Source organism: Zeus faber (assembly GCF_960531495.2).
Source record: "Zeus faber genome assembly, chromosome: 21".
NCBI lineage: Eukaryota > Metazoa > Chordata > Actinopteri > Zeiformes > Zeidae > Zeus > Zeus faber.
In genome coordinates this window covers 4,467,044-4,489,727 of record NC_137208.1, presented here as the reverse complement: position 1 = coordinate 4,489,727, position 22,684 = coordinate 4,467,044, and the positions used below count along the sequence as shown (strand labels likewise).

Below are 22,684 nucleotides of genomic sequence, written 5' to 3'. Positions count from 1 at the left end.
GATTCAAGACTCAAGAGGTTATCCGCCACATAGGTATGCATACGGTCTTTGGTAGGTTTCCAAGCTACCTCCCTTCCATTTGTGGCTTTTATTTTTTAAATATGATGTCATTTGGTTGGCTTGGGTACTTTGTGGTCGCGTGTGGACCTATTTAGGTCCACCATCTCCTCTTTACCACGTCTCCTGCAGGACAATAACGTACGTGTTCCCAATTTCTCTGACGAAGTCTGGGTTTCTGCTCTCAATTCCAAAGGCAGTCGGCCTTGGACCTTGTGTATTCCAGGATGAAATAGTGAAAGATTTGTATTCCGTGGTTTATTATTTGTGTCCCAGTGGTTTTAGGCCTGAACCATGATTGCATCCAGCTCGCTGAGCATCCGGTGTATGCCCGGGTCCAGGTGTAGGGGGTTGGAGGTCACAGCCTGTGCATATGTGTTGTATGGGGTTGGCAGGAGGGGGGTGCGGCTGGACTGCACAGCAGGGTGTCCTCAGGCCCTCTGGATGTTGTTCTGGGTGGGGGGCTCTCTCTCTCTCTCTCTCTCTCTCTCTCTCTCTCTCTCTCTCTCTATGTCAGTAATACTAATAACAATAACAACATAAATAATAATCCGAATAATAACAATGATATCAATCATAATAACAATAACAACATCAATAAAATCCAAATAATAACAATAATATCAATCATAATAATAACTATAACAATGTCAATAAAATCCGAATAATAACAATACAAAATAATAATGTCAATAATAATAATAATAATAATAATAATAATAATAATAATAATAATAATAATAATAACAATATTAACATCTTAGTGATTTGTTATTGTTTGAATAATGATTGATGAGAAACATCTATATGATTGAGTTTGCCAATGTGTTTATCAGAGATCCTCAGGTTGCAACATCAGACGCAGTGACTGACGCTCATCGATCTTCCTTTTTTTGGGGAGTGTTTTCCTCCTCGTTCTCCTGGGTTAGGGGAGTGTTTGGCGGGGTGTTGTACCCCAAACTGGCCACCAGAGGGGGCTGTCAGTGTGCATTTACAGCCGTGACGGCGCCGTGATTGAATCCACTGGTGTCAGCTTGGAGCGTGCGCCAGGAGACTGGGTTTTACTCTGCGTTTCCACCCGAGAATTTCCTCTTCGACCAAGGTAACAATCTTCTCTTTAACTGTCATCAATAATAATAATAAGAAGAAGAAGAAGAAAAACAAACAAACAAACAGGTGGGCCTAGACTTTCCTCCAGCAAGGCTGATTTCTGGGGTGGCACTATAATAACATTGCTGGTGCGTCCGTTCAGCCAGGCGCTGCCCTCGTGGAATCGACATCATCGCCGCAGTCACTTCCTAAAATACAAGAAGTCATTCCAACCGGCCCCATGCCGACGGGGGTCTCAAGGCGTTTACAAGAAAATAGTCGCCCCAAGCGTTTCTCATTTTAATTATCAGTAATTGTCCACCAATAGGCGCACCTGTCCTCCCTCCCTCCCCCACGCACCGGTCAACTCCTTGGACTTGGTTCGCGTGTCGCGGGTAAAACTCGGAACAAACGGGGCATCCGTTCATCCTTGTTTTTCACATTATCTGGATTTACGTTTATCACCTGCGGGGCTTCAGTTCAATGGACCGGTGAGTATTTATATCCATATGGAGTTTGACAACGAAAATCTTAATACGAAATAATTAAATTTATACCCCTGGGTTTGCAATGTTGCCTCGTGTTGTCAACAGCAGGTCAATAATACATGTTATATTCCAAAGTGTTATCATATTAATTGAATGATATAAATTAACTTCAGCTCCAGTCCCTGCCACTGGATGTTATCATGGCAACACTGCTTCCAACAAAACACAGCTCTGCATAGTGCGATGGATCTGCAACTTTATTATAGTCATAATGAGCTATATGCATATATAGTGTTTGTTGAATCATTAATCCACAACATTACAGAATAATTAGGCTGTGACTGCAGCATGAGTGTATAAATGATAAATACATGAAACTTTGTCTGAAATCAACATCCGATAATACTTAGATCTGACTGTACACACGGGTCCTGTCGGGCGCACTAACGGGATGCCATCACCTTCATTTATTATATTTATATTAACTTGTTTGATCCACTGACTTTGAACTTGTTGAAATGGTTTGTATTCTTCAGTAGGAGAAAAAAAAAAAAAAAAAAAAAAAAAAACATCCCATGTATTGACATTTTAATTTGCTTAGCAACAGACGTATCTAGTGGGAATGGGGAAAAATAAACTGGTTAAATGGAGGAGGGAAAAAAAAGTCGGTAAATTAAAAAGCGAGTTTCATATAAATGGCCGTCTTTTCATATTATTAATAATTATTGTTTTGGCTTGCATGTAATTCTCATTTTGTTATATGTTGTGTTCTCCCTCGTCTCTATGGACCGGAAGCAGCCGCTTGGCAAACAGGAAGTCGTTAGTTAGTTACTCAGACTTTGTTGTTGTTGTGCTACTCTGATGGTTTTTGTGCTCATAAGGTCACCGTTGTTGATAGCTCTCCATAATGTTTGCGTTGTACTGTAGTGCATAGTCATTTACAAACTGTATTTGCTTCCAAATATTTGGACATGTTTTATTCACATGTAAATTCTTTCACTCTGCATAAGGCCAGTGACACTGGAGTCATTGTAGTTGGGGAGGATTTGTGCTCGTCGTTTCCCGCCGCAGTTAAGGAACGTGGATTTTTAATAATGAGGGCAAACAACCCAGAAAGTGAAATAATGTGCCGTGTCTTACGGTGATGTTCGCACGTCTCCTCCTCAGAACTCAGCCTCTCCTCGCGTCAGGAAGCCGGTGCTCCGGCCCAGTGACGGTCGACAGCATGGACTACTGCAGCCAGAACCCGTCGCGTCGCCACAACCCCGTGGACAGCATCTGCCGCAAGCTGCAGACCATCCAGTGGCGCGGTGACCGGGAGCCCAACTCGCCCTTCCAGATCCCCAAGCTGTCTTCCAGCAGCTACGACAGCCCCCAGGGCGGCCTCCGGCGCAACCTGGAAGCCATCCTGAAGAAGCGGGCCGTCCGGGGGGACAACGGGGAGCGCGCCAGGGACGGGGTCAGGGGGGGCGACATGCCGGCCCCGTCGGACCTGACGCCCGCCCCCGCCGCCCTGCCCTGCACGCCGGCTAACAAAACCGCTACGCCGGGGAACATCACCTACACCATCACCAGTACTCTGGGAGAGTTGAGGGGCGGGGGCGTAGGGGACAGCAAGCCGTGGCAAAGGTACTGTTCCACCCCGGCCGCACAAACCAAGGACCCGTCCCGCTTTACGTTCTCGCGAGAAGCCCAGTTTTCGCACCTGGACGACGAAGGCCGGAGCGGCATCCCGACGCTCTCCCGGACGCGTGCCCAGGCCCACAGCATCTTCTCCTGTAACCTCAACTTCTGCTCGCCAGAAGCCGGAGGCGAGGTGGACTGTGAGCTGCCCTACCCGGCCCTGGTGGTCAAGAGGCTGTCGTTGGGAGAGGGAGGTAGGGGCTCTCTATGCTGATACCAGCCCTATGTAATGCTCAATGGGGGTATTGATGTCACACTGTCAGGAATAACAAGGCACTTTGACTTTAGAGGCTACCTTGAAATTTTAAATGTCTGCCATCTTACCATATTGCATCTCTTAAACTTCTTTGAGGGGGGTACTTAATATTTTAAGTATTCTTCTTATTTTTTTATTCTTCTGCCACCAACCTAATCACTTCCACATTTTGCCGTTGAGTTAAAGGAGCTTCCTTTCATCCTTCCTTTCCCCCAACCAGTGGATAATAACCCCCATGAAACACTAGGGTTGTAGAACCAAAGTTCTATGAGGTGACTTTATTTATCGTAAAACCCTGCAAACTCTGTTAACTTAAGACACCAAGTCTTGTAGCGTAAAGTAAAAGCGTTGTTGAAAAACTCATTACATATGGTGTAAACGACAACGAAAAGATTGTAGTTGTTCATGTAAAACTAGTCAACTTAAGCTAAAGTAAAATAAAAAGCATACTCATGCAACTTAAAGACACTGTCCTTTTTACATTTTGTAATGGCAGTTTATTTATTTTTTTAACAATTACGACCTGCAGAGAGTCTTGAATCTAAGTATCTATCAAGCATTTATTTTTATTCTATATATTTTTTCAAGCAGTAAAGCCTTTTTTGATGTCCATGGGGGGATGATTATACAATATGCAAATTATGTTCTTTTGACTCGAAACTGTTGGTACAAGACTACTTTACTACTACTACCACTACTACTACTACTACAAACTAGTCAAATAGAATTGGCCCCAGAAGAAAAATTGGCATATAAAAAGGTATGCTCTCATGTTTGCATTATTTTGTCAAAATATGACCACGCAAAAAAAAAAAAAAGTTAGTTTATTTTTTCAAGGAAAAAATAAAAATAAAACCGCGTGCAAACTTATCTTCTCATTTTAAACCAATCCTGTTGGTCGGTTCTCCCTTGAGAACGCAAGCCTCCTTCTCATTGGTCGCGCGTTGCTGCGGTCGTCCAATTAAAAACGTCGCCACCCAGACGACACCTGCGGGTGGAGCCGCCAGCGCAATTAAATGCGGTGTTGAATTCCTGTCCGTCGGGGGGGATATCCCACGGTAATTATCAACCCTGTGTGTAAAACAGCATTTACTTTCGGTTCGCCACGATGTCAACTTACTCTGCTTTCAGTTTACCTCGTGGTTAACTCAATGAATCCTACTACACGTACGTACACGCGGGACGGCGTTTGCTTTGCTCTGTTAATGGGGGGGAAACCTGAACCCGAACTGAGTGAAGTCAATAAAAGTCACAATGTTTCCAAACGATTTCTGATCAATTCATCATCTAAATCTCGTTCTATTGTGCAGAGATTTAAGGTTTCCTTTTTCTAATCACACTTGATTGATGCCGCTGCTCTTTCTCCTGTCATTTTCTCCATCTTTGCTAATGTTCATTTTCAATATAGTTGAGCTTGGGTGTTTTATTTATTTTTAACTTTTTTTTTGCCGACTAAATTGCTGATATTTCTGTGTCCTCAGTATATTTATTTTTAGATTGATTACTACACCATAAAGCAAGAAAACAACACAGTAAAATTAATGCAGAACAATGATTATCGGTAATTGCGTTTTGACAGCGTTAGGATGAGTTTTAAAGTGGTAATCCGTAAGGTTCTTTTATGAATAATAAAAAAAAAAAAAAATCCCATAGTTGATTTTACATTACATTACATTTAGCAGACGCTTTTATCCAAAGCGACTTACAATTATTCAAACACCGACGGACGCAGCCATCAGGAGCAATTAGGGGTCTAAGTGTCTTGCTCAAGGACACTACAGCATGCTAGCAGGAGGAGCCTGGGATCCAACCAGCAACCTTTAGATTACTAGACCACCAGCTCTACCGCCTGAGCTACTGTCCCAGCTAATTTTTGTAGCTGACACCCTTAGCAAAAATGGCAATTGGCGAGTATTTGCAATTTACATTTGCGCCTCCGTAGCTTCCATTGTTCTTTGCCGGAATGCAAAGGTCGGCCAAACGCAAGACCTGAAAGGCAGCCATGTTGACATTGCGGAATTCTTTTTTTCCAACTCGGACAGTGATGGATTGCAATTTAAAATTGCAGTGTGTAGAAATTACGGAGCAGAAATGGAATACAATATTCATAAGTATGTTTTGATTAGGGTATAATCCCATGAAAATAGGAATCGTTGTGTTTTTCGTTTCCTCACAATGGGCTGTTTCCATCTACAGCGGGCGGGTACCCTTCCACGGAGGCCGCCATGTTGCACCGCCGTGGGGAGGGGCTGTCAGCGTGTTGTGATCTGCAGCCTCACCTCGAGATGCCGCTAAATTCCACACACTGCACCTTTAAAGAAATGAAAGACTTTATATCTTCAAACTCAAAACACCCTCGGGCTCCAACAGACAGCTCCTAAATGTTATAGGCTTTGTTGAAAAAAATGTGAAGATTTTTTTTTTTCTTGAAAAACCGAAACATTTTGACATCTACCATAATGTGGACTTTAATGTATTTTTTTTATGAGCTGAATTTTACTGTCCAATTTGGTCAGTGATTGTTTCAATAAACGTTATTCATGAGCTATGACTAAAATTAGATTCAATTTTAAGTCCACTTCCACCAAAGTCATAAGACTAGGCCTGCGTAACAAATACTGTCAAAATTAACAATTTCATTATACAATTAATTGATTCTTCAACTTTGGCTTGTCTATTCTGTTTAGCAACCCTGGTTGAGCCGTGCGGTGTGGGGTACCCCGATTGAAATCCGTGCATGTAGCGTCTTGCACCATGGAATTTGGTTTATTTATTCATAAAGAAGCATTTTTAGTTTTTGTTTTCTTTCTCTCCTTTCTGCCAGGCCTCAAATGATTGCGCAAATTGAAGGAATAAAAAAGTTAATAACCCAAAGATAGTTCCATAGTTCTATCCATCGAAATAAAGCTTTGGCAAGCTATAGCTCCATAGTTGAAATTAGTACATACCACACTTTGTCTTAAGTTTGAACTTTGATAAATGGGCATTAAACTGTGAAGTACTAATACAAATGGACATGGCAAAATGTGCCCCTAAAGTGTAAGTGTAAGTGTAAGTGTAAGTGTGCGTGTGCGTGTGCGTGTGTGTAGGATCCACGCTGGCCTCTGAATCAAGGAAGGAGACGATGGCAGACGTTAGTCTGATCTGTGAGGAGGATCTACTGGACACAATTTTCCACGCATGCGACACCCATCGTCGAGGTACAAACAGAATTACTTTTTCTTTGCTGTCAGATTTGTCAAGTGGGAAATGGAAACCTCTTTTCAAAGATGTTCGACTTTTTAATAGTTTGGATGTGGTTTAACTAAGAATGTTCTTGTTTTTTGCTGTCACTCAATCCAAATGGAATAAAAACAAAGATAAAAATATAGCTGCAGGCAGCAATACAAAGGCTCCAGTTTAGTTGTGTTGGGTGTGTTTTACAGTTTCCCGGGTTCTCTGAAACGCGGCACGATTTTCCGAGTTTTCTTGAACGCAGCATGGGCTCCCATCTGGTCCATCATCTCCTGGTTGCTAGTCTCGTTTCCTCAGAACTTTAAAAAAATCTTTTTTTAATATTGTGACTGACCTTGACGAATGGATTTTTGGACAATGGCTTCTTTATTTTCTTAGATTTTCAGTGATATTTCTGTGGGTAATTAATCCAACGGCGCCTTTGGATTTTGAACTCTTCATTGAGTGGCACATTAGTGTTTTCGAGGGACGCTCGGTCAACATTTCAAGGATTATTTCCTATTTTTTTCATGAATCCGGCAAAGTAATATGGGCCACGGATTTAAAATATCAATTGAACTTATCTACAGACATCTACCAGGTTAGATGCTTTATAAATATACAGGTAAATTGGAAATCGGTTAATTTCTAAAAACTACACAGGGACCGATTCCACGGCGCCCAATGGACACGGTCCAACTGGACATTCTGAATTTGTAGATTTATAGTAAATAATGATGACGTCATAAAGTGTCTTACTGTAAATCTCATGTTGTTAAATTTCGAATGACACGTGTGAGTTTACCAGAAATACTGAATATTTCCGGTCGAATTTGTTCTGTTTTTCACTATCTGCTCCGTATGTGGATCGATTTTAGATTAAATTTAAACAAGATCCTTGTGACATAGCGGTTTAAACGACACCTCAACCGCGAAAGTATGTGTTTCAGATAGCTTTATCCGGGTTCAACATTCTTTGAACTGGCCTACTGGCACGTCGGTCCGCCCTGTGAGTCAGGTACAGCCCTAGATGAAACGTAACTTTGGATTCTTTTTGGAGTGTCATTTGGTGAATGTGTTTCTGGTTCATCGGTTCAGCTTTCTCACTGTCTTGGAACACATGTGATGGACTGGTTGGACTGCGAAGATGAAAACTCTGCAATTTTGGTCACACATAAATAATATAATCTATAGAGGATTTGCATTGCAGATGAGTACTTTGACTTGTGTTTGGAGGTGATACCTCTTTACCGTTTACACACAACACTGCAATGTTGAACTGAGACACAGAATTTTTTCCCCCCTATGTTTATGTTTAATGCAGCCGGCTCTCATGAGGCTCTTGTCAAAATAGAAGGTTTATGCAAAAAGGGTAGACTCACCTGACCTAACCTTTTCTCTCCATGACAATCGGTATCGAACAGATCTAGTCCGTTATGAGTCTCTCAAGGCTCAACTGTAATGTTCTGCAAGGCTCTAATCCCTTCCCTCTGCTCCACCAGGCAAAGTGTATGTTTCCCATATCGTCGACTACCTGCGCCACACCACCAGCCGCAGCTCGGGGGACAGCGGCCTGGAGGAGCTCTGCAACATGCTGGACCCGGAGCACAAAGACGTCTCCATCGACCTGGACACGTACCACGCGGTCATGAAGGAGTGGATTGACGACTGCCGCAACAACGGGTACGGCATGACCGCATTAGTTTGATTTTCTCCACTGGCAATGTGCTGGGTGCTCAGCTTTAAACCAGAGTTGAGAATTAAAGCTACCCCTGTCTTAATATATCTTGCCGTTAATATTGCAATCGGTCTTACCTAAGTATCCAAATGAAACCGTGTAACGCATGAGGTAGTAAGACAACTTGGATTTGCCAAGTGTCCTTGGAGTGCATAGTGCAGCATGGGTCTGGGTCATATCAATACAGTATTGTGATAAGAGACGAGATATCGCCTGTCATCCTGGTTATCGTAGTATCAAGATATAGTTCAACGTCTTCAATGCTGCGTTACAGTGAAGTCGTTTGCTGGTCTTCATAGACTGTTCTCGCTGTTCTAATCAACACCTCGACTGTACTTACTTGCTCATTATATACACATTACTCAGGATCGTTTCTAAAATATTCCTTCTCCTTAATGTTTCACGACAGCACAGACTCCCAAAATATTGTAAAATAATATATTGAGGTATTCGTCAAAAGATATTGTGATGTATGACTTAGTTGGGATTGCCCCCCCCCCCCCGCCCCTCGCAGGAGAAGTGATTCTATTTATTACAAATATTAGTTCCTTCAAAACAAAAATCAAGTAGGTGCAGAAGAATTTGCAGGGTCTATTACGGGCATGCTAAGTGGCTTTCACGAATGTAGAACTATGGTAGAGGTCAGGAACAAAACACTAAGTCAGAAGGGACTCCTGAGGGAAATGCAGTTTTCATGGAGAACTTGCGTCTTAACCATAAAATCCAGAGTGTAGTGCCTCTCAGTTAATTCCTGACATGAACAAGAGGAAAACACTGTAAACTGTGTCATGGACTGTGCGGCATTTCAAGTGATTCAGCTCCCTGCTAAAGTCGTACAGTCCTGGCAGAAAATATTGGCACACATGCATTTTTTTTTCTTAATCTTATTTTTTCAAATAACACACTTTCTTCCGGAAAATTGTAAAATTATGAACCCATTTTGGTATCCACATGTGTTTCTTTGGTTTGCAGAGGAACAAATCAAAAACCTGAAAAGAAAATACTGACCCCTAGCTTATTCCACACAGAAATCCAAAATATAGCCTGGACAATATTATTAGCACTTTTTTTTTTTTTTTAAGAAGTTGCAAGAAATAATTGCATTTAAAGCAGGTGATTCACCTTGAACTCACCTGTGGTAAGTCACAGGCCCCTGCAATCTAATCACTCATTCAACCAGTTGAAATGGAGCAAAGTACAAATTTGGCTGTTTTGTGTCACTGCGTGTACCACACTGAGCATGGGGGGGGGGGGGGGGGGGGGGCAGACTGTTCCACCCACCGTCTCAAAGCTGCGTCTGAGTCGAAGGTCACGGGTCCGAGCTGGGCAGCGATGAGTCCAGATCGAAATCCCATTGAACTCCTGTGGAGAGATGTGAAAACAGCAGTTGGAAGAAGGTGGCCTTCAGATCTGAGAGAGCTGGAGCATCTTGCAAAAGGAGAGCGGCCAAACTGCCACTCGAGAGGTGTAGGAATCTCACTGAAGTCTGTAGGAAGCGCTTGAAGGCAGTTATTTTCTCCAAAGCCCGTGCTACCAGATATTACACATAGGGTGTCAATAATTAACGCTATTTGTCTTTACATTATTGTATGATTTAAAAGGATATAGTAAGTTCTGACTCAAAAACAATGTTTCCATACTATAAACAGGGAAATAAAGAATTGCGGCAACCAAATACTTTGGTGTATTTTAACTCATTTTAGAGACAATGTTGAGTTTTGCTTTGTTTTTTTTGGGGTTTTTTTTGGGTTGTGTGCGGGGGTGCCAGTATTTTTGGCCACGACTGTATGTTCTGAATTATGTAATCAGTTACTATGTAGGCGAGCTGTGTGTCGGATGGGAATCTTGCCCAAAATCTTCCAGTGGTGACGGCTGTGTGCAAGCCCAGTGAACATCTCGATGTCCCACGGGCTCGATAGCGTCTGTGCTGCTGTCTCGTACGTTCATCAATCTCCTTGTGGAAGAGCCTGTTGTCTGGGTGCTCAGAGGAAGTGACGGCTCTTCGCAGCAGTCCGCCTTCTAAATATAGTTCTGGGTTGATGGTGGTGGTCATAGCGATCACTGGCCCCATTACATGATATTGTGGTTAAAGGGTCAACGCCTTTTTCAGAAGTAGCTTTTATATTCGTGGAGCTGCAGGAAACTAGTTTCTCTCTTTGGACATCTACATGGAAGTGCACAAACCACGCCGAGGGACTCCTGTACGCAGTTTCATCTAAATTTTTAATCAAGAGATTACATTGGAAAAAGAAGCCAAGGGTTCAATACTTAAACCTTTTTTTACAAATAAAAAAAAATAGTGTTTTCCAGGAAAGCCTCATTGTACTATCCCATAGATTTTATTGATTTGTTAATTAATAAATCGACAATTTATTACTGGAAGAATGCTCCTGTTTTTAAAAATGTTATGCTGTATGTTTTGATTCATCTTCTCTTAAAGATGACCTATAATGCTCCTTTTACACAAGTTAATATTATATAAGTTAAGTTTTTTGCTGAAAATGCCACTCTGATTATGCATTCTAGCCATTCTTAATATGCCTCTTAATCCATCGTGTCTTAAGTGGGAGGAGCTCCCCTCTAGAGGCCCAGACTTCTGTGATCCAAGCTTTACTCTGGATTCCGACGTATTTCTTTGTAAACCTTTACTGATTTCACCTTATAGCTTTGCTGAAAGCTAAACATGATAACTTTAGCAGATGAGCTTTCCCTGGTGAGCTTTTCATGAGTTGCATAGCAACAGAGTCAGAACGGCTGCCTTTTCAAAAACCCACAGAGGGAACCGATTATCAAACTGTTATGGTTGCTGCGGTTGATCTTGCCGACATGTGAATCGGTAATTGGGTTTTTCTGTCCCACCCCAGGAAAGAGTGTGCAGAGGACCTGACTCAGGACTCTGTTAGACTCCGAGACAGCATTTCGGGTAAGACTCGGGTAACTCATGGTCTCCTCACCTCCTATCGGCACGCGTGGTTGAAAATAATTCAAGATGCTGTCCATTTGTCTGTAGCCAAGAGGTCAATGCTGCTCAACATGACGTCAGGCAGTCTGGAGGCCTTCGGGGGAGATGCAACAAGGGCGGAGCTGTAAGTTGTGTGTGGATGAGCAGCAATCACCTGCTGTTAGGTGTTGTTTACAACAAAATTTGGTTGTAAATGTGTTTGTTTTTTTTGTATACACTATACTGTGTTTGTTTATTCATTGGCGACCCTTTTGCATGGGGATCAACCCTCACTAATGAAGTTTATTTTACATAATTTATATATGATCTTGTTTTTCACTTTGAGTTATCAGCCAGACAATGTGATAATGGGACCTTGTCATTTGAAAAGTCTGGTAACCCCTGGAGTACTGTGTGCACCTAAAAATGACAACCACATGATATTTCCCATTTAATGGACATGAGTTGAATTGCAACAATTCCATGTGCATTCTACATGTACTGTATGCGCAGTGCACCACTCGATGACATGTTCAGGTGACTTGTCAGCATCCCATTCGGTGGAGTAACAACCCCCTGCATGCACATTGCACTCTGCCATCACACGTGCAGAGCATTTCCCCATAATGCAGTGCACTGTTTAATCTACTGTTGAAACTACTGCGTTGTCTTTGCTTGTTATCAGGTTGAATATATTTTATATGTTGATCTATACTCAATCAGTATAAATTGTACAACCAAATCCATTTCATAGCATGTATTTCTACAAGGTACTATTTATACACGGCCACCATTCACCATCAATCAAACTTAAGCTCTTATACCGAAAACCAATACAACTTGGTGTCATTGCAGTTAGAATTGCGGATAGTCTCTGAAATGGTAAACACACAAATTCAGGCATTCAAATCACAATACTATAGAACTCAGAGCGTGTGTGTGTGTGTGTGTGTGTGTGTGTGTGTGTGTGTGTGTGTGTGTGTGTGTGTGTGTGTGTGTGTGTGTGTGTGTGTGTGTGTGTGTGTGTGTGTGTGTGTGTGTGTGTGTGTGCGCGCGCGCGCAGAGAGACGTCGGAACTGGTATTTTGCATGGCCGACCTACAGATGAACAACCAGAAGCTGCAGGAGGAAGTGAGGAAGATGAAGCAGGTGATGGAGGCCATGGAGGACACAAACCAAAAGCTGGCTGAGGAAAATGAGGAGCTCCGCAACCATGCCAGGGTGTACGCCACACACACTTGTTGATAATGTTGATGGCATTCAGAAGTGTTGCATGACAGTGTTGTTCTGATCCAGTGTTTTGACTAAATTTTACCTGCTGCTTGTTGATTACTCTAACAAGCAACAGGTGTACAGCAAAACTGATCCTGGGCCCAATTACCTTGACCCAAGACAGGTGTGGCTGCTCAAGCCACACCATCCCGCACCACACTAGTATTCTTTGTTCAGCCTTGTGTCTTGATATCTGATAGCTACGTGTCTCGGTGCATTCCTCGTTCATAGATGTACACAGATGGACACAAATGCAAATTTGTAAACACAGACATCCAGACAAACATGGCAACACAGAAAAGCTTTTCCACCCAGACTGTATACAAGTGAATAAATATACATCACAGACGCACAGTGAGACAACAGTAGTAAATACTGCCATACGATCAGGTTCAGATGTTTTTTATATCCCCTCTGTTGGTTCAGTAACTACAACGACAACTGCTCATATCAATACTTTACTGAAACTCGTGCTCGACAGCAATAACAACTGCAGCATCCATGTCCTCATTCCAACTGAACGTGTGCCCTTCACGCATGCCTAGTGGATAACATAGCGCTTAACAAACTCCCTTTCTGTTTCAAGGAAAAACAGTAATTTCTGTTTAAAACCTTTAACAGATATACATGGGTTTAAATCTGCAACTTTTAACGACTATAGTTTGATGGTAGAAATGTGTTTGTCTAGTCTGTTTAGCTGTTAAGTCGCTGTCCACCTTCGTTGAGAGCCCTCAGCAGACCACATGATCTGCTGGATGGTCCCAGAGTGGATGAGCTCCTTGATGCTGCTGATTCAGACTCTTTGCTGTGAATGATTTGGTGGACTTGACCGCATCAAGAAGAGAGTGATTGTCTGTTCTGCACACACAATGGGCAAATATGTATGTGACAAATCAACCTCTTGAATTGTTACGTGCGCAGTCACCCGTGGGTAGGTCTGAGTAGAGTGTAGCTCAGGAAACTGCACAGTCAATGGCGTCTGCAAGTCTCTCTCCTTAAAGTGCTTCAGACAACTCTCCTGAAACTTTGACTGCCAGAATACAAGTGAGAATGTTCCATTCTCTCCCATCAGCATGATCAGATGTCCACCTATAGTGAGTGCATCTGTCTGAAGGTTTCCCATTGAGGAATCACCGAGCAACAACAGTTTCAGGGAGCTATCTTTTCAAGTGCTGAAACCTCATCTTTTCTGATAAGATTGTTTGCACAGTGTAGAGGCTGAACAGTACCATGCTTTGTAATGGATTCCAGGATGAGTATGTCACACAATATGTCCGGTCTGCTCTGCGTTGCCACCCATAATATTTGGCCAATCTTTGACTTGAGCATGTCCAGTTGTTGACTCTTCACGTACGTACCTGTATCTCATCCTTCAATGAGTGAACCTCCATTCCAATGTAGCTGAAGCTGTTGTGTTCTTCACGTCCAACTTGAAAAGCAGCTTTCAGAGGTGAGGGATGGTTGTTGCGGGGTAGGTTTCTGAACCGCCCCAGATGAAGTCATCCACATGACCAGCAAGGACTCCCATCACATTGCTGGAGTCATCCAGCCAGTAGAACACTGGATCGACTGGTGACACAGTAGCTCCCAACCGCTGCACAGTGTCTTCACTCAACTAATCTAGCTTTAAGTACAATACCGTCAGGTGTCTCCTTGAGTGTGCTCGCCCACCCCCGTATCTTTCTCGGGATGTTCACGGTGTCCAGGCGTGATGGGATGAATTTAAAAACTAAAATGCTCTCCTCGCAACTGCGCAGCACGCAGCAGCTGGCCCAGAAAGAGAAGCTGCTGAAGGAGGAGGTGGAGGAGATGAAGATGACGCTGAGCTGCACGGAGGAAGGCCGGGCACGCGCCTCCGCTCAAAGCAAGCACATGGTGAGTCAGACGGCAAGCGCCTGGTCAAATCAGGCGTCGTGTCCATAACCCCACACAAGCGGTCTGAACGGCGTCCGGACTCCGAAACTGCAATTCATCTTTGGATTTGATATGAATATCAATGTCATTTCAGTGCTACTGTACTCTGACACTTTTAATGTTATGCATAGACAAATTCAACCTTGAAACATGAATTAGAAAGAACTGAATTTCACTGTGGCGCGTTAGCGTTATCTGCTGATCCCCAATCTTTAGAACCAAAGGAACAAACCGGGACAAAGATAGTCTCCTGAGCAGAAGTATCAAAGGGCTAAGGGGAAAGCTCGTAACAGTTTGTTATTGCAGAAAGGTTTGAGTCGCGTCAACCTTTTTTCCCTTTACAATATGTACCTGAAGCCACAATGAATTAATATTTGAATTAGCCTGGCCGTTTTTTTAAATTCTGATTTTCCTCCCTTGGTCCCCTGAAGGCCAGAGAGAACCAGAGTCTCATCGCCAAGATTTCTTCTCTTCAGGAGGAGGTACCAAACACAAGCGTGTTTTTTTGTTTGTTTGTTTTTTTTATCTGCCAAACACCAGAAATATGAGACCGCGTCGTGAGCAGCCAGGAAAGGGGTTGTGATTTTCTTTTTCCTCTTCCTCATGTAACATTGGTCAGAACTTTAAGGTCACCATGGAGATGGACGACCTTCAGAGGAGGATCGGGAAACTGCGCGACATTAACGCTGACCTTCAGGTAGCGTTGCTGGTCCTCTTTCCTTTTATTCTCTCGCTTGCTGTCTCCCTCTCTTGCTTGCTGTCCGTTTTGCAGAGCGTCCGCCCGTCTCTCTGCTTTTGTAAATCTGTCTTCTTTTTTGTAGTTGCTGTTTTTAATTTGTTTCTTGGCTACTTTTGTTTTTCCCTTCCTCCATTGTTTTTTATTTGATTGTTTAGTCGATCACAATATTTTTTTTATTAAAAACGTCAATATTGATAATTTCACAATTTGTTTATGAATATTGGTGCTTTCATATAATAGTTGAAAATTATTTGAGGAAAAATAATTTGCACTGTGGATGTTGGTTGTGGCATCTAAAACCGTCAGAAAGCAGCTTTACTTTACTGTAATTTGGCCTTAAGGACAACATTTAACGATACGATAGCAAAAATCCCAGAGGATGTCTCGTCTCATATCATGTATGGATATGGTAATGACGTATCGCCTGGCCCTCGTTTGAACGTAGGTCAAGTCACAACACCCAAAATCTGAATGTTGTGAACCTTGACCCAGTCAGTGCTGACCTTCTGATGCAAACCTAATCAGAATAAAATCTTAAAGCCAGACAATGAAATCTTAAATTAGATATTGATTGATAATGGTAGTTTGTGTTGAACACTGAGCTTGATTCTTGGCGTTTGTTTGCAACTTTAGATTTTATGTCAACATTCCACGGTTGTCATATACATTTTTCATATTTTGTCCGGAGCGTGGGGGAGTGTTTATAATTGTTTTTCTTGTTATCAGGTCCAGATCCACTCCTGTGATACAGTCATCACCGAAAAGGAAAGCATGATACTAGAGGTTGGTTCAATACTATATTGAATTGAAATATTAATCGATAATTAATTGGAGTTTACACATTTTGTTTTCTAACTGTTAATTCTTAAGAAGTCTGACTGCCACGGGGCACGGCTGAGGCTTTAAAATATTTTAGATTCTTATGCCGATCACTCGGGTTGACTCCAAATGATAGAAAAATAAAGTTCTTGTTTCAAACAATAAATAAATGAATTATAACAAATCTGTAATTAACCACAGTATTAATCCACAGTTTCGCCAGTTCCATTTAACCAAAACGCTTATTGTTGACTAACGTGCATCTACAGAGGAGCAGACGGATCGAGGACCTCAAGGCTGTGGTGGAGGAATACTCTGCTGTCACTGAGGTCAGTCTGGAACCCCACAGAACAAAATGGACCTCTTCTCAAGCTTCCATTGAGATCTGCACTTTTTCCTGCGTCCAAAATGGCATATTAGCATACTATTTAGGAAGCCATTTTACTCTGAACTTTTTTTTTTTTTTTTTTTATGTCAGAAACCATGGTATGCAAACTTTTTAGCGAACTCCGGAGACTGTGCAGGGCGGAGTAGTACAGGCAGTACTGGGTTTTTAGTTGCATAGTATGAAGTCATACCGTGGGACCAAAAACAGATTTCTCTCCTTATCACCAGCTGGTTGTTTCTAGGTCATGAATAACTGTACATTGGCTGGGCTGGTAAGAGGTTTGAAAACCCAGCTCCTATCGAACAGTGAACGGTGCAAGTTCACATACAGCACGGACATCGTGCCCCAAGCCAAACAAATGGAAATCATATAACCTTGCATCCAGCTGCCACACAAACGAATGGCTTGTTCAGCTGTGGAACTGGAAAGCCTTTTAATATTTTTATTCACACACAGTGGTACATAAAGGCTGATCTGGTGTTCAGTGTCCCCCTGTTTCCCCAGTAGAAGCTGAAACTAATCAAAAATGGTGGATTATGGGTTCCATTGTGTGTGTGTGTGTGTGTGTGTGTGTGTGTGTGTGTGTGTGTGTGTGTGTGTGTGTGTGTGTGTGTGTGTGTGTGTGTGTGTGTGTGTGTGTGTGTGTGTTGCAATAACCTGCCTAATATTGTGTAGCTCCCCCTTGTGCCACCAAAACAGCTCTGACCGGTTGTTTCAAGAGATTATTTGTCATACACATACGGTCTTGGTTACTGTATATTCAGTGAAATGTTATGACACCCGGTGATTACGCACAATAAGCTCTAAAAATACGAAGAAAATGTGCATAATCGACACGAGGTGTTTCGCGCAGGTGACTGCAAGGGGGGGCGCCTCAATTGCGATTCTGTGTTATATAATTATATCATAGAATGAATTGTCTGTTGTATTTAACATACATTCAAATCCTCCTAAATGACACTTACCTTAACTTACCTCCAGTGCTTACCTCACAGAGGTTTAAGCACATAGGGTGACATGAAGCATCTCAGAAGCTGACTCACAAATCTGTCCTGGAAGTTGGAGGCGGGGCCCCCATGGATCAGGCTTGCTGTTCCAGCTCATCCCACAGATGCTCCATCGGATTGAGATCTGGGGGTTTTGGAGTGCCTGAAAATATTTTTGCAATGTGGCAGGGTAATGTGCCCTGCTGAAAGAGGCCACTGCCATCAGGGAATACCGTTGCCATGAAGGAGGGCACCTGGTCTGCAACAATGTTTAGGGAGGTGCTACGTGTCAAAGTAACATCCACATGAACGCCAGGACCCAAGGTTTCCCAGCAGAACATTGTTCACAGCATCACACTGGCTCCGTCGACTTGCCTTCTTCCCATAGTGCCTCCTGGTGGATCTCTTCCTGTGAAGAAAACTTGATTCATCAGACCAGGCCACCTTCTTCTGTTGCTCCATTGTCCAGTTCTGACGCTTATGTGCCCGTTGTAGACGTTTTCGGAAGTGGATAGCATTGCCACTCTAACCGGTCTGTGGCTACATATGCAGCAAGCTGCAATGTGTTGTGTATTCTGACACCTTTCTACGATAGCCAGCCTTAACTTTATCAGCGATCGGCTCTCACTCCCCATGTGCATCCATTACCCTTGGGCACCCATGACCCTGTCACTGATTCACCAGTCGTCCTTCCTTGGACCACTTTTGGTAGGTACTGACCACCGCATATCGGGAACACCCCACAAGACCTGCCGTTTTGGAGGTGCTCTGACCCAGTCGTTTAGCATCACAATTTGGTCCCTGTCAAAGTGGCTCAGATCCTTACACTTGCATATTCCTGCTTCCAACACATCAACCTCAAGAACTGACTGTTCACTTGCTGCCTAATACGGGCGTGGACAAATTTGTTGGTACCCTTACAGCTCATTGAAACAATGCTTCATTCCTCCTGAAAAGTTATGAAATTAAAAGCAATTTTCTCATGTATACCTGCATGTTTTTGGTGTGTCATTGAGTAAAGCAAAGAAACTGTGAAAAGAGAAATTATTGCTAAAGAGATCAATTATATTCTAATGGCCTGGACAGATTTGTTGGTACCCCTTAGAAAAGATTATAAATAATTGCATTATAGTGATATTTCAAACTAACTGTTTTCGTTAATTGGTATCACACACGTCTCCAATCTTATAATCAGTCATTCAACCTATTTAAATGGAGAAGAGTAGTCACTCTGCTGTTTTAGTATCATCGTGTGCACCACACTGACATGGACCAGAGAAAGCAAAGGAGAGAGTTGTATGAGGAGATCAGAAAGAAAATTATAGACAAGCATGTTAAAGTTAAAGGCTATAAGACTATCTCCAAGCAGCTTGATGTTCCTGTGACTACAGTTGCAAATACCACAAAGAAGTTAAAGGTCCATTGGACTGTAGCCAACATCCCTGGATGCGGCCGCAAGAGGAATATCGACCCCAGATTGAACAGCAGGATAGTGCGAATGGTAGAAAAAGAGCCAAGGAGACAAGAAAACACACAGCTAAAAGCACCAAGAATGGATAAGAACAAAACATTGGACTATTCTGAAGTGGCCTTCTATGAGCCCTGATCTGAATCCTATCGAACATCTATGGAAAGGGCTGACACATGCAGTTTGGAGAAGGTATCCTTCAAACCTGAGACAGCTGGAGCAGTTTGCTCAGGAAGAGTGGGCCAAACTACCTGTTGACAGCTGCAGAAGTCTCATTGAGAGCTACAGAAATCGCTTGATTGCAGTGATTGCCTCTAAAGGTTGTGCCACAAAATATTATGTTAAGAGTCCCATAATTTTTGTCTGTGCCATTTTCATTTGTTTTATTATGTAAAAAATTGTGTTGAATCATAAATCAAAAGCAAAGTCAAATTTCGAATAAGTCTGGAATAAACAATGATGGATGCCAAATACTTTTGTGAGTTTCAAGTTATTTCAGAGAAAATTGTGGGTTCTTCTTTTTTCATCAAAGGGTACACAAATCCGTCCAGGCCATTTTAGAATATAATTGATCTCTTTAGCAATAATTTCTCTCTTCAGTTTCTTTGCTTTACTCCATGGCATACCAAAGGCATGCAGGTATACATGAGGAAATTGCTTTTCATTTCATCACTTTTCAGGAGGAATGAAGCATTTTCAATGAGCTGTATTAGTACCAACAAATTTGTCCACATCTGTATATCCTGATGACAGGTGCCATTGGAACCAGATGATCAATGTTATTCACTTCACCGGTCAGTGGTTTTAATGTTGTGGGTGATTCTTACTATATCATTCAAATTTTCCAAAAAGGGGAATACAGACGATATATAACTTATCACAAATTGTCATTCATACAAAATGTGTGTGCTGAATAGTAAACGTGCTAAAGCTCAGATTGTATGGTCCTTTTTGTATTGTGCTTTTTTTTTTTTTTTTTTAAACGAACAGGCACCAAAGTCAAGGTAACGGTCGCTTGTGTTGAACATTTCATTTGGTGCCAATCTTTTATCTCAGTTCATCTCAATTTTGTTCCAGCTGCTGCGAGCCGACAAGATCAAGCTGGAGAACCAGGTGCAGCTGATGCATCCGGACATAGCTGGGTTAGTGAAACCACTGAAGGAGAGTGATTGAGGAAAGAATCCGTGATTTTTCAGTCCCTTGGTTTGCTCCAAGCGTCCCCACATATACTCAGTGCAAAGATTCAGGAACTATTCAAATTGTTCTCAGGGGACGATTATATATTTAAATGTGTGTAAATATACAGCACATTTATATATTTTATTTATCTTTTGTTTAGATATTGTTTATTTAGTGTTTAATGTAAAGCCATGAGAATGCACTTAAAACTGTAAATTGAGCACAATAATAAAAATTGTGAAAATTATAGAAAATAAAATATTGTGATAACATTTTTGGCAATATCCAGCCCTTGACCAGTCTAGTGGGTTAGAAAAAACGAATCCGAGGATGGTAGACTATACTGGGTTAGTAAACCACTCACCAGTCTTGGTTGGTAGACTACATACACCGATCAGCCACAACATTAAAACCAGTGACAGGTGAAGTGCATTACATTGATCATCTGGTTCCAATGGCACCTGTCATGGGGTGGGATATATTAGGCAGCAAGTGAAGTCAGTTCTTGAAGTCGATGTGTTGGAAGCAGGAAAAGGAAGGACAACCGGTGGGTGCCCATGGGCTAATTAATGCGTGTGGGGAGCACAGAAGAGCTACTGTAGCACAAAGTGGTGAAAAAGTGAGTGCTGCTATGATAGAAAGGTGTCAGAACACACGGGTCCACTGCAGCTTGCTGCGTATTGGACTGGTAAGAGTGCCAATGCTGACCCCTGTCAACCCCAACCGAAAGCACCTACAATGGGCACGTGAGAGTCAGAACTGGACCATGGAGCAATGGAAGAAAGTGGCCCGGTCTGGTGAATCGTGTTTTCTGCTACATCATGCGGATGGCTGGGTGAATGTGGGTTGTTTACCTGGTGAAGAGGTGGCACCAGGATGCATGATGGGAAGAAGACAAGCCGACAGAGGCAGAGTGATGCTCTGGACAATGTTCTGCTGGAAAACCTTGGGTCCTGGCGTTCATGTGGATGTTACTTTGACACGTAGCACCTCACTAAACATTGTTGCAGACCAGGTACCGTCATGTTCTACCTTCATGGCAACGGTACTCCCTGATGGCAGTGGCCTCTTTCAGCAGGATAATGCTCCCTGCCACGCTGCAAAAATCTCGATCCAATGCAGCTTCTGTGGGATGTGCTGGAACAGCAAGCCCGATCCATGGGCTTCAGAGGTCTTGCTGAGTCCATGCCTGCACAGATCAGAGCTTTTTTGGCGGCACGAGGGCAACCTACACAATATTAGGCAGGTGTTTTTTATGTTGTGGCTGATCGCTGTATTCTGGCTTTGTAAAACCACTCCCACCAGTCTAGGACGGTAGATTAGGTCTTGAGACAGGTCCTGCAGATCATGTCGAAATTTTCTTGACTAAAACATGTCAGGCTCCAGCGTTTGGCTATAATTTGGGTTGTTTTGGTTATAACATTTTATTATCGTAAGAAATTGATAATTGAACTTTTCTGTTCTTTTCCTATTCTTGGCTGGATATCCTCAAATTTGTGGATTATGGACTGTGCTTCAATAACTTTTTGTGTTTGAGTGACTTATGAGTGTCTCAATATGATATAACTTCTACCATTTACCTTTTTTTTTTTCCCAACCTTCTCATTTAAAACTTCATTTTTGGACTGTCATTTCTGATCTACCGTGATTCCATCCTCACCATCTTCTCCTCTTTCAATATGTCCCATCATTCTCCCTCTCTCCTCTCGCCACCGCAGGCCTGGTCTGTCCCTATCCGTGGCCTACAGGTTGAACCAGACCAGCTCAGGGTCTTTGCAGACAGAGCTGGCTCTGGCACAGTCACCACTGGAGGTCAGCACTCCTCTTTTCATCGCTCTCTCTTTATCCCTGTCCTGCTCAGTCTCTGACTCTCTAACTTGTTCACTTTCTCTGGCCCTCTGTCTGAGTGGCTCTGGTATTTATCTAGCTATATGTAGGTGCCTTGAAAAAGTATGCAGCCCCCAAAACGCTTTTTCCCCATTTTCAGTTTTATGGATGAAATGTTATATTCTAAATTATAATTCTCATTCTCATGAAACTACTAGAAAATAACTCAACTATATGTCCCAAATGAATTAAAATTAATTAATTCAAATTAATTTGAATTCTAAATAATTTTAATTAAAATATTTAAGTACACAATGCCAACTATATGGCCCACTTATACCATTTTCACACCAAAATTAGCGAGTAAACCCACTAAAATAGGCAATTGACATCCTTCCCATTGCCAGGAGAAATGCCGTTTTTTTTCCGGTGCATCACTTTCAACGTCACAAACACGTTGGGAAAGGGGTGTGTCATGGTTCCAGTGTGATTGGGAATAAGACAGAGGATACAGCACCTTAAACAAACATAAAACTGTAAAACTTGGCAGCAAAAGTATTTTGAGCCGTTCAAAACAATCTGATCGTTCATGAAAGACCAAACACTACAGTAGAAGCAGTGTGGAGTA

The 22,684-nt window shown here is 42.4% G+C and overlaps 1 protein-coding gene across 1 annotated transcript in view; it reads left to right on the top strand.

Moving 5' to 3' along the window:
- Nucleotides 1-2,859: 2,859 nt before the first annotated feature.
- Nucleotides 2,860-22,684, top strand: part of lrmp (lymphoid-restricted membrane protein) — a gene marked incomplete at its 5' end in the record, with an annotated part of 55,541 nt that continues 35,716 nt past the window's right edge. Inside the window, 13 exons of the mRNA XM_080022329.1 lie at nucleotides 2,860-3,511; nucleotides 6,663-6,773; nucleotides 8,289-8,469; nucleotides 11,389-11,447; nucleotides 11,535-11,610; nucleotides 12,529-12,687; nucleotides 14,494-14,611; nucleotides 15,082-15,132; nucleotides 15,270-15,347; nucleotides 16,116-16,172; nucleotides 16,478-16,537; nucleotides 20,128-20,192; nucleotides 21,948-22,041. Of these exons, the coding sequence (XP_079878455.1) occupies nucleotides 2,860-3,511; nucleotides 6,663-6,773; nucleotides 8,289-8,469; nucleotides 11,389-11,447; nucleotides 11,535-11,610; nucleotides 12,529-12,687; nucleotides 14,494-14,611; nucleotides 15,082-15,132; nucleotides 15,270-15,347; nucleotides 16,116-16,172; nucleotides 16,478-16,537; nucleotides 20,128-20,192; nucleotides 21,948-22,041 (1,761 nt within the window). The remainder of the gene's footprint in view (nucleotides 3,512-6,662; nucleotides 6,774-8,288; nucleotides 8,470-11,388; nucleotides 11,448-11,534; nucleotides 11,611-12,528; nucleotides 12,688-14,493; nucleotides 14,612-15,081; nucleotides 15,133-15,269; nucleotides 15,348-16,115; nucleotides 16,173-16,477; nucleotides 16,538-20,127; nucleotides 20,193-21,947; nucleotides 22,042-22,684) is intronic.